The sequence below is a fragment of the Rhineura floridana genome, chromosome 8, assembly GCF_030035675.1.
Source record: "Rhineura floridana isolate rRhiFlo1 chromosome 8, rRhiFlo1.hap2, whole genome shotgun sequence".
In the NCBI taxonomy this organism is placed as follows: Eukaryota; Metazoa; Chordata; class Lepidosauria; order Squamata; family Rhineuridae; genus Rhineura; species Rhineura floridana.
The window spans coordinates 129,350,193-129,362,518 of record NC_084487.1 but is presented as its reverse complement, the minus strand read 5'-3'; the positions used below and the strand labels follow the sequence as shown (position 1 = coordinate 129,362,518).

The window sequence follows — 12,326 nt, the reverse complement described above, 5'->3', positions numbered from 1 at the left end:
GTTAAACTATGGAATTTGCTCCCACAAGATGCAGTAATGGCCACCAGCTTGGATGGCTTTAAAAGAAGATTAGACAAATTCATGGAGGACAGGGCTATCAATGGCTACTAGCTGTGATGGCTGTGCTCTGCCACCCTAGTCAGAGGCACCATGCTTCTGAAAACCAGTTGCCAGAAGCCTCAGGAGGGGAGAGTGTTCTTGCACTCGGGTCCTGCTTGCGGGCTTCCCCCAGGCACCTGGTTGGCCACTGTGAGAACAGGATGCTGGACTAGATGGGCCACTGGCCTGATCCAGCAGGCTCTTCTTATGTTCTTATGTTCTTAAGCTATGGAACAGAGAAGGAGTGCCCATCTTTAGGCCAGAGACTGGGACTGAACTGGGGTGGTTCATGACAATGTCTACTCATAGCCTTATATGTAAAACATTGTCCTCACCTAAGTGAGTCCTGTTACCTACAGCAGACAACTGGCTAGGTAAACCTAGCAAAACAAATCCTACCCAAGTTCCTCTGCAGGGCTAAGTATATAGCAGCTAATATAATAATAAAGTTCCACAGTGGAAAATACAACTATATTTCTTTATTTCAATACTATAGTCTGGGGTAGACTAGACAAACAAGTAAGTGGCCTCAGCCAGTGCAGAAATGGTGTATACATGATTTATAAAGAGAATCTGGTCATAGCCAGTAGCTTAACAGTAAAATATTTAAACAGCCATATATTACTGGCCATAGCCAGAGCATAATACTTAAACACACCCAATCTTACTTCACATGGGTTAGATAGGGATATAACTGGCGTTATCTTAAACATAATAATGAAACCGGCTCGTAAAGGTAAAAGTGTCCCCGCACTTGTAGTGTGAGTCGTTTCCAACTCTTAGGGCGACGTCTTGCGACATTTACTAGGCAGACCATATATATGGGGTGGGATTGCCAGTTCCTTCCCTGGCCTTTTTTTACCCCCCAGCATATGCTGGGTACTCATTTTACCGACCACGGATGGATGGAAGGCTGAGTGGACCTCGACCCCTTTTACCGGAGATTCAACTTCCTCCTTTCGTTGGAATCGAACTCCGGCCGTGAGCAGAGCTTTTGGCTGCGTTACCGCCACTTACCACTCTGCACCACGGAGGATCTTAAAGCGGCTCATAGCTGTCTTTATTTTAAACTTAGTATTTAAAGCATCACTAGGCTGGATTTCACTAATTATCTAGTACTTATAATTGTGAGGCTTGTATGTGAGAGGCAGTTACACGCCTTAATGTAACATTTTATCTAGTAATAGCTTTATGCAAACAACTCTATTCTTCAAGGATTTATCTAACAAGCATTGTTCACTTCTTATTTGTACAAACAGCCCCTTCTTAGTTGTACAAACAATCCTCTTTGGCCTTAGCTAAAGGTTTTAGGCTTCATATAATAATTCTCTTTAGTCATAGCTAAAGGGTCTTTAAACTTTATATAATTATATCTCTTTTATATATATATTTCTTACACTTTTTGCAGTGTTAACTGACCTGCTAAACTTCAATATAAACTTATATCCTCTTTTTCGGAAAGAGTATGAAAATGTTATGTTCTCTCTTTAGTATCTGCTAAAGGATTTGAAACTTTTATAATACCTGCCAAAACACGCTACAATACAAACTTTTGCTTCTGGAAAAGTAAGCTTCTACTCTTTTATGTAGTTCTATAAAATGGCGCAGGTTGCTTTGGCTTTCGCATCAGTATCTTTGCTTCAACCTCAAGGATGGCCTAGTAATCTTATCTTTTTATTTTTAATTGTTACTGCTGTGTTTGTAACAGCATTTATATAGCTGCTGCATTGGAGGTGAATTGGGCTAAAGCATGTGCAAAATCATTGCTCTTTTTATGCACAGATTCTAACTTATAGAATACATGTGGCCTTGGCCAGTGCACAATTCATAGACAGATATAAAGCTGGCTGCAACCAGGGCATAATATTTAAACAGGCTATGCCTTAAGGCAAATAACATTGCTACAAAAGCCCCTTACTTACAACAGCTTTAAATGCTATAAGGTTTTCCCTTTATCTCTTTTAGGTATTCATAAATTTAACAAAGAATGTCTCCTTACAATATATTATGCCTTTATGACTCCAGTCTCCATTAATCAGTTGAGCAGCAGCAAGCTTAGTGTTGGACCATGTCCGTTAGGACTGGTAGAAAAACAGCTTCGTTCTGGCTTTTTTATAGGCCAGCTTGAGGTTTGCACATGGGGGGGGGGACTTCCTCTGAGGCTTGGTATGTTTAGTTCCTGTCGCCTTTTAAAAGTGTGACAATGTGTGAGCTGTAGCTGGTAAAAAAGACCTCATTTCCAATTTTTCTCTCCTCTTCTTCTTGACTGTCTTCCCAGACTCAGCAGCAGAGTCTTCTAACATCTGTGTAAGCAAGAGAGGTGGGAGATTGCCCAGTCTTTAGAAAGGGAGGAGGAAGGAGGCGGAATTAAATAAACGTAACCCTTATAGCAGCTAGCTGTCAGGAACTAGGCTATGCTTCCAGCTGGGTGTTTTTCTATACAAAATGAACTCGTCTCCCATTTTAACACATTTTATTCAACCTTGGAGACCTTGAAAGGGCCCAAAATAAGGGGGCCTGTAACAACCCTGACTTTATTCTGCCAGGGGTTGAAGTCCTTCCAGAAAAGCTGGTCCTTCTATCATGTTTAAAGGAAAATTCCAAAACGAGTCAGGTGCCAGTAATGTTTGAAATGTTTAGTATGGGTAGATGAGTACCCTTGTAAGGTATTCCCAGAAAAAGGTTTACTGGAAGAGTATGATAAACAGCAATTAAATGGTTAAGTATGAGGCTTCCCAGAAGGAAAGAAATAGAAAGAGTAGGAGGAATGATGAAGTGAGCAGCACAACTGGGAGCTCCACAACAGAGGCAGGAAAGAGGATCTACCAGCAAAGCTAACAAAAGACTATTGCAGGATTCAGGATGTTCTGGATACTCTGGAAGAATGGAGCTCAGGATTCTGGCAGGCTTGGTCAGCTATATGATCTGGTATAAAAAGAAAGTTTATAAAAAAGAAAAATGCTGCTAGGAAGAGACACAAAAGAAACACAATTGTCCTTAGCAAGATTGGCTTTTTTTACGTGGGTATACTGTTTTATGTACAGTGCTTTTCCTCTTTACGGCTCTAGAAAACCAGTCAAGAGGTGTATAATGACACATTCAACTGAAACACTCTTCATGCTACTGAACAGTGGGTGAAGCCACTCCCTCATCCAGGTCAACAGAAAATTTCAGCACAAAACTTTCCTCATGTTTCCTATGCAGCCAAGTCACTGCTGTTTTTTTCCACCAGACAAAATTAACCCTTTTGGAGCCAAGGTGCTGTTGTGGATATTTTAAGAGGCAAGGGGACATCGCTCTCCTGTTAACTGTTCACCTTGTACCCCAACAAGCTGAGAACCTTTGCCCTTGAAAAATCTTCAGCTTTCTCTCCACAGAGAATGAGGAAACTGCTGTACAGCCTGTTTCGTTTCCTCTCTAGTGGCAGTTGCTTTAGCCTCTTATTCCCCCACTCCAACTAAAAGCAAGAGCAGTCAGCACCAGAGTGTGACAGAGAGATTCATTCAATTTCAGAAAGGTTTACAGAGTTTATTTGAAAACATAGTTTCATCAAGTTGGCAATGAGAAAAATTGCTGGATATTTAAGTAATGTGAATCACCAATAGGGATAAGGGAGAATATCCGACAAAATTGACCTTGGTACCAGATCCTGACTGAGTTCGCGATCCCTTCGGAGCGGCACCAATCTCTTGCGCCAGGCCGCAGCTGTAATCAGCACAGATTTTGCAGTCACGACTGCAACCGGCAAAAAAAAATTTGTTTTAAATCCTCTCCCCATTTTACATAATTTTTTTCGTAATTAAGATGTTGTGTCAACCACAGGCTTTCCATTTGTCCATTATAGATTATAAAAAAATGTTATTATTGCAATATAATGTAAAAAACAACAACCCTGGCTATATATGTCTTCAATGTTGTCAAATCATCATGCAATGTCATGTTTTTCAAACAAGGTATCTCAAAGCATTCTGAATCTCTTACATGGGAAACATGATGATGATGATGAGACTGACCCACGCTACCCGCCTCGCCTCACCCCACCCCTCTTTCATTGCTGCTGTTCTAAGCTAATCAAGGGCCGTCTCTCTCTCACTCTCTCTGTGCTAAGTGTGTGTGTGTGCGTCACTGTGTGACTGACAGTGACTGACAATGTCACAGCAGGTACCTGAGAATTACGCAATGTTTTTCCCACTACCAAAAAACCGCATGGAACACTGTGATCTGATCATTCAACCTCAGCAGCTACATAAAAATTGTGCAATGTTTTCCCCCTCCACCAAAACACCACATGGAACACTGTGGTCATTCATGTAAGCGACCTAAAAATTACACAATGTTTTTCTCTGCCACTAAAAAACTAAGTGGAATGCTGTCATTTACATAAGTATCTATGAAAATAATAACGTAATTTTTGCAACACCCCCCCAAAAAAACACCTGTGGATTGCATCACCCAAAAACATGCGCAGCAGATTGAATTGGCAAGCACCAGAGAAAGCAGAAACAAAACAAGGATGGACCAATAAAGAAACGATGGACTATCGAAATTCATTCATTCATTAGCGATCACTCATGGCCGAGTAAGACTGTCTTCCAAGATAAGGTCTTTAACAGTGGGTCCGTAAGTGACTGTGGAGGCCAATTCTGGATCCACACAGCCTCCCACAGTGAGCACATAGGTTTCCAGATGGAAGATGGTCGCAATGAGGATTTGTTTGACGTGCCTTCTGCTTAGCTCGTTTGTCCCGTTAGCCCTGTATTCGTGCTTCTTCAAAGTCCACAGCTCCTTTGATAATAGATGACCTCCATTTGGGACGTTCATGGGCCAAGACTTCCCAGTTGGCTGCCGAGAGGAGAAGTTATCAACGTTCTCCAATGTCACACCATTAAGCTAGATTGATGGTGCTGGAGGGACTAGTTCGCACCTGTTGATGAAGCACTTTGGTTTTTTTAATATTAAGTGAGAGCCCAAGCTTTCCATATGCTTCTGCGAAGACATTTAGGATAGTTTGAAGTTCTTTCTCTGAATGTGCAGAGACTACATTATCATCAGCATATTGAAGTTCTACGACAGAGGTTGACATTACCTTACTTTTTGCTTTCAGCCTACTGAGATTAAAAAGCTTTCCATCTGTTCGATATATGATTTCCACACCAGTAGGAAATTTCCCCTCAATAAGGTATAGAATCATAGCAATGGAGATAGCAAATAAGGTAGCAGCAATGACGCATCCTGTTTTACACCTGATCCAACTCTGAATAGATCGCTCTGAAAGCCATTGTTGTCCAAAACAGTTGCTGTCATGTTGTCATGAAGGAGTTGCAAAATATTCACAAATTTATCAGGGCATCCAGTTTTCAGAAGGATGGTCCAGAGAGAGGTTCGATTCACAGTGTCAAAGGCCTTAGACAGATCAATAAACGCCATATATAAAGGTCGATTGGCACCATGCAGCGAACTCTATCCCTAGTCACCAACATCTGCAGATACATTTACACCTTGCGTAATTAGCTGGCTTCAAGATTATTTGTTGACCAAAAATACCTTTTTTAAAAACATTGGTTTCATCTGAACTGGGATTCAACACAGCATGAACTGATTGCGGTCACTCAACAAATACAGTGAATCATATTTATTGTTCAGCTAGCCATATGGAAGTTCTGAGTTCTGAGTCACACTAACTATAAATCCTGGCTGCTCTGTATGGAAAGAAAGTAAAGATTAAGCAACCACACTGTAAAATTAACATATTGATGTTCACTGTTTACTTTTAAGAAAGAGATATTCTAGTTTGCAATGGGATGTTTGGCAGATATATGCTTAGCAACATACAATTACCCATTTAGAACAAAGTATGTTGAATCACTAATAAATATAACACTATGATCTCACAATCCAAGTTGTAATAGCATTCACTGGACATGGATTTTCTCCATATATGTAAGCACGTCAAACACTAATACTAATTATCAAGCATCTACAACACCTAGGTGTTGTACATAAACTAGAAACTGGTCAGTGTCTATAGAAGTTTATAATCTAAAACAGATGATACATGAGGAAAGTAGGACTGCAGCAGGAAAATGGAAAATGCAACTTGATTTTATTGATTGATAAGATTTGCATACAACTTTACACTAAAAATATCCCCTCTATTTATTTTATTTATTTATTAGATTTATATCCTGCCCTTTCTCCCAGTAGGAGTTTGTGTTTCGCTATATATACAATAAAACATAATAAAAACATACTAAAAAATGCACAATGACAAAAACACACTAAAGTCCAGATTGAGTAGCTGTAACAATATCTCTGCCTGTCCAGGATTCTACCTCTGATACCGCATGCTTGGATCAGGAAATCCCTCATGGGACATCTGCCTCATCCTGTCACATATACCACAAGCTTCAGCCCACAACTTTCTCCTCAAAAGGTGACCACTGGTACACCGATAGCTGTACTGGTATAGGTACAGGTATGGTATGGAACTGGACCCTGTTGTGGTAGCATATGTAACCAAGCTGACACGCAGGATTCTAACCATACAAAATAAACTTTATTAATTACAAGATAAATATTAGAAATAAAGTATTGTTATAGTCCCTATCCACCCTACCCACTCTACTCCTCTAATCCTAATAAAATCCTCCCTCAACAACCTCCCAATCCTATCCTTCCTAAAAACATACCCTAACTCTTCAAGATCTAATCCGTCTCCCCTGACAAAACCGCTTTTCAAAACTTGCTAAGAACTCTTACTCACACAGCCCCTCCCACCTGCCAGTCTTACATCATCCACACCTCCTAGCATTCCATTAACTATTTCATAATAGAACACATTTTAAAACAAGGTTAAACATACTGTTTTGTAACAGGCATCAATTTTTTCTTGCCTCAAAAAGACAAGAAATGTTAATGACACTTTTATGGAACCCCCTTTCATTCTCCAACCACAGCATACTCCATACCTCTTTGATCCGTTTGACTAAAGCATTCTGGTCAAAGGCAACAGCTTCCGCACACTGGTGAAGGTGGTCTTGGTACCGGAGGCAGAGCTGTAGAACTTGCTGAGAGTCTAGTTTCTCAAGTTTAATGTTGGTAGGAGATGTCTGTCCACTAAGAAGACCTAGAAGAAAATCAATAACAAAGCAAATTACTAAAATGGCTAATAGAACTAGCAAAGTGATTAAAGTGGGCAGAATCAAAATACAAGTAACAGTTTCTTAACTCAAATCCACATTTTTAACCTGTTTTTAGGGCCATTTAACATGCTACACAGAGACAAACCCAGGAGCAGGTCAACAGCCTGTTATACCCACACAAACCCAGGACAACCTCCTGGTAATCAAACATGTAAGATGTTTGCAAATGTGCCCACTAGAATCACCATTCTGTTGCAGTCACCCAGATGTGTATTGTTTTTTCTAGCCTGAAAACAAGTTGCTGGGCATTGACCATTCAAAGTGGTCAAATGTCTTGAAGACACCCAATGACAATAAGGCCAGGGGAGTTGTGTGCACCTCACTATTGTGGATCAGGTTAAGCACTTGCTGGATTGAACCAGCCAACTGTTGCGCTGGCATGACGCCAGTTTGGTCCTCGGCTAGGTAGCTATAAACAATTCAGTCTTTTTGCCAAGATAGAGGTGACGAGTTTGGTATCCTGGTTTAGTAGCGCTACAGGGCAGTATGATCCCAGACTCTGGATCCCTACTCGGCTTCAGAATGACAGCCGGTTGGGAGTGATGCCACATCTCTGGGATCGCAACCCCCCCATACCACTAAACAGTTTAGATATTTTATAAAACACACACACACACACACATCCAAACCACTGACAACTGGAGCCTTCCAATTTCTCAAGTGCTTAATTGTTGCTTCAATTTCATCCACTATTATAGGGTGGTTGAGAAACTCCCTGTGCTCAGTGGTCAACAGAGGCATATTAACAGTGTCAATGAGCCCAAGATCAGGTTGCTCAGTGTAATGCAGATCAGTATAATATCCAAGCAAATGTGTGACAGATATTTGTGGGCTTATAGTGGATAACCCACCCACCCCCGTCTTTCATTTGTGCAACTTGGGTTTGGGCGATTTCCCCCTGCAAAGCTCTAGCCAGCAATTTTTAACTTTTATTACTAAATTCATAATATAGTCTATTCAGTTACATCATTGACCTTTGAACTTTATGAACCGCAGTGGCCGCCAATTCACTCCTTTTGCTGACAAGCCTATGGTAAACTCTAGTGCTCCCAGTTCTTTTATGTTTGGCCTCTAACCCTGCAGTATCCCTAATTGGATGCAGGCAGCCTTCCTCTTGTTTGTTTTAGCTTAGAAGCTTCCCTAATATATATCCCACACGACAGGTTTCATTGACTCCCAAAGTATGTCATTTGAAGTCTCAGGCAAATCATTAAACTGAAAGTATTCCCCTAAGTATTTTTCCAGTTGCTCCCTCGCTAGCTGCTTAGTTAAAAGTTGTGGATTGAGTTACGATGCATAAGCACCTAAATAGTGGCCATCAGGTGTCAATGTCACAAGCACTAATGCATGATCAGGCAAAATGATTGATCCAAAGTTTTGGTCCTTTACAGCAGTGGAGATCAGCATCAAGTCAATGCAACAGTAAGACCTGTGCCGCTATGAGGAAAAAGGTAAAATCCCTCTCGACTGCAAAACCCTCCATATGTCACATATGGCATGATCTACACAAGGTTTGGATACGGTAGGGGTTGTGTCCCATGAAAAATACTGCATGCTAGAATGGTTACACATCATGTCAGGAACAGAACTCACGTCACCACCCAAAACAACTGTCCCTTGCTGAAGTATTTCTATTTCATCCAGTACTTCAGAAAGAAAAGGCATTTGTTCACCCCCGAATATCACATTTCACTTCAGAGACATGAAAAGGGAACTTCTGTCCAATAAGAATAACCACCCCCCACCCCACCCCCAATTTGGAGGTCCCAGAGGAGCAAAGATGTTTCCTAATTCAGGCGTTCCCAAACTGTGGTCCATGCCATGAGCTTCATTCAGGTAGTCCATGGCATGTCCACATTAATATTCATATTTATTTTTAATTGTACTTGTATTGCTTCCTTTGTTTCTTATGTTGTATTTTACTGTATTACAATTTGAATTCTATGGAACACAAAATATAATACAATGAAATATAAGAAATAAAAAAATATATTTTAAAAAAACCATACAGCATCTAGCACAGTGCATTACAATTGCAACAACAGGCAGAAGCCATTAAGCGGTCTGCCAAGACCATCAGAAATTTTTAAGTGATCTGTAGGGGGGGGGAGTTTGGAACTACTGCCCTAATCCATTTGCCTTTTAGTCTGTTAGAAAGGCGGGATTTCTGGTGAGTTTTCTGCAGGAGTACAATGTGCAGATTTCCCCTGGGAGCCACAATTCAATTCTGGATCGCTTCACAAACATGCCCAGGCCTTTCAAATTAAGGAAAGGATCTCACGTTCATCCCCCATCATTGAGCTAGAATGAATAATTATGAGGAGCTGGTTCAGGCACAGAAGAGCAGCAATTGTTCCAGAGCAAAACAGGAAAAAACCCAAACACCACCAGTAACAGGAAACATCAAAAACTATCACCCTTCACAGGCTGAGTTTCATAACAGCAAGCTTCCACATAATCACCCATAGTGACCATCAACTTGAGGCACTTAACAAGGGCAGGAGGGAGAGAAAAATAGCTAAGGGAAGCACAAAGGGGTCACCAGTCCATACGGCATTCTGCAAAGAGAGAAACGAAGGGGGAAGCAAGAGTGGAGAGAGGAGGGAGAATTCAAGTGAGACATAGAGCAAGTGAGAAACTTAAACAGACATTGCTGAAGGGCTATGTTCTTTTCTGAGGGTTTCGTGTTGCAGATCTCTCCCATCCTCTCTGGAGGCTCTGCCCCGTGACCATTCTGGTGAGGGTTGTAATGGAGTGTTCCGCAGGTCTGAGGCCCTGTAGACCCTGTAAAAGTGCTCTTCATGATACACCACCTGTTTAAAGGGGAAGACCCAGCAATAACACACATTAACTTTTTGGAGGACTTCAGTTTATAGTCTGAGTTTCTTGCATCTAGCAAGGGTTTCTTCAAATAGATCCTGGTACACTTGCACTGGTTCAATATGGTATAAAAGCCTGCAGAGACTCCAAACAGCATTATAGACCTGCTCCTTCTTCCTGTACCAATGCAAAACATATTATAATGTCTCTGGGAGGGTCGCCATTTTTACTCACATGTGTCCGCTCAGTATTGTCAGAGAGCTGCAGCCCCAGGTCTAGTTTAGAAAGCCAGGACACCAGAAAAGCCATCATATCTCTCCCTTCCTCTCCTTCCAGAATCCCCCTCAAGGGGTCATAGAATGGTTATAGGCAACTCACTTCTCCCAGGATAGTTGATGTTATGCCATGTTACAGAGTTTTTAAAATACATAACAGATTAGCTTCACACAAGTGCAGGCTTTACATTTCAGGTATCTCAAATGTTCACTGCATCCTTATATAAATGTTCTTCAGAATAATAACAACAAAAAGAAATCATTAGCAAAATGAGGGATCCAGTTCCCAAGGAAGGGAAAAGTCATTTTACAAATCAAATAAGGTATAGTTGGATGATGTGCTCCAGTGCCATCTCTGGCCCTGCCACTCTCCCCCTTTCCTCATCATTAACTGAAAACCCAAGCTGTTTTCAGATGATACTTCTAAGAAGAAATTCAGAGTGACACATTTTTGCTTCTACATTATTGTCATCCTTGCAACTGCTTAGAGGTTCTCAATTATCTGCTGCCATATATCAGGATGAAACATTATTCTCGTTAGTGGCTTTATGGTGACTTACAAAAACGGGTGAGTCAGATAATGGTACATTGACTGGGTACAGTTTCTGTGTTTGAAATGGAATATCATGTCACTGGTCAGCCTAGAATCCAGGGCTGTGGAGTCGGTACACCAAACCTTCAACTCTGACTCCTCTATTTTTCTACTGTCCGACTCCGACTCCACCCAAAATTGCTTCTTGTCAATCGAAATTTATTTGGATGTCAGAGTCGGTACATTTCTACCGACTCCGACTCCACCCAAAATTGCTCCCGACTCCGACTCCACGACTCCGACTCCACAGTCCTGCTAGAATCATGGGCTTAGACAAGCACTTGGTCACCTTAAAAATCTAATTCAATTTTTTTTAAATCAAACAATTTATTTATTTATTTAAAATATTTCTATCCCACCCTTCTACCCTGTAATAGGACACTCAGGGCAGCTTACAAAAATAAAATCAAACACGTACATAATAAAATTGTAAACAGAATCACAGAGCATTAAAATAAATTAAAACACATAAAATATAATTAAAATACATAAAATACAATAACAAACTTCCAGACATACCAAACTTATATTTAGCTTTTAGTATTTCACATTGACTTAATAATACAAATAATAAATACTGAATAGCATTTTCAAGTGTTCAAAGTTCTTCACATGCATTATCTAGTTGTAATCCTTACACTAACTCTATACGGTAAATCAGTGTTATTATCACCCTTATGCATATTGGAGTAAGCTCACCTAAGGCCACCTAGGGAACTGCAGACTTCTTGATTTGTAGCTCATTCTCTTAGTTTTTATTATACTATTCACCAACTCTGTATTCCAAAGCTCCCTCATCATAACATATCTGGATATCGGCCTGACAGATATATATATATATGAGAGAGAGAGAGAGAGAGAGAGGCACCAAGAAGCAAGTAAATTGCAGAAGATGAAGCAGAAGACTAGCGCAGGGGTGGGCAATTGGATCTGGCTGGAACTGACCTCCCCTACCCCTGTGGGCCATCAGTGACAGGTGAGTGGGGCTGCACATCTGTCAGCCATCTGACAGCACAATGACATCAGGTGACCCATTTTCCTATGCCCATGCAGTTTGAAATCAAACTGCACAGGCAAAGGCACAGAGCTTTGCAAGTGCTGCCAATCAGCTGATTGTCGACACTTGCAAAGCCCTGTGCCTTTCCCTGTAAACCCAATGGGGGCCAGTGCCTGTAAACCCCAAAAGAGCCATGGCTTTATCTGTCCCATGATATCATATGACATCAGGTGTACGGCAGGTGGGTATGATTAAACTTGGATTCCTGCATTGAGCAGGAGGTTGGACTCATTGGCCTTATAGACCCCTTTCAACTCTAGTATTCTATAATTCTATTAAAT

At 41.0% G+C, this 12,326-nt stretch overlaps 1 protein-coding gene across 1 annotated transcript in view; it reads right to left on the bottom strand.

The window, feature by feature from the left end:
• The window catches only part of BORCS5 (BLOC-1 related complex subunit 5), a 75,418-nt gene that overhangs the window by 39,847 nt on the left and 23,245 nt on the right, over positions 1-12,326 (bottom strand). The window contains exon 3 of the mRNA XM_061582507.1: positions 7,068-7,225. Coding sequence (XP_061438491.1) covers positions 7,068-7,225 — 158 coding nt within the window. The remainder of the gene's footprint in view (positions 1-7,067; positions 7,226-12,326) is intronic.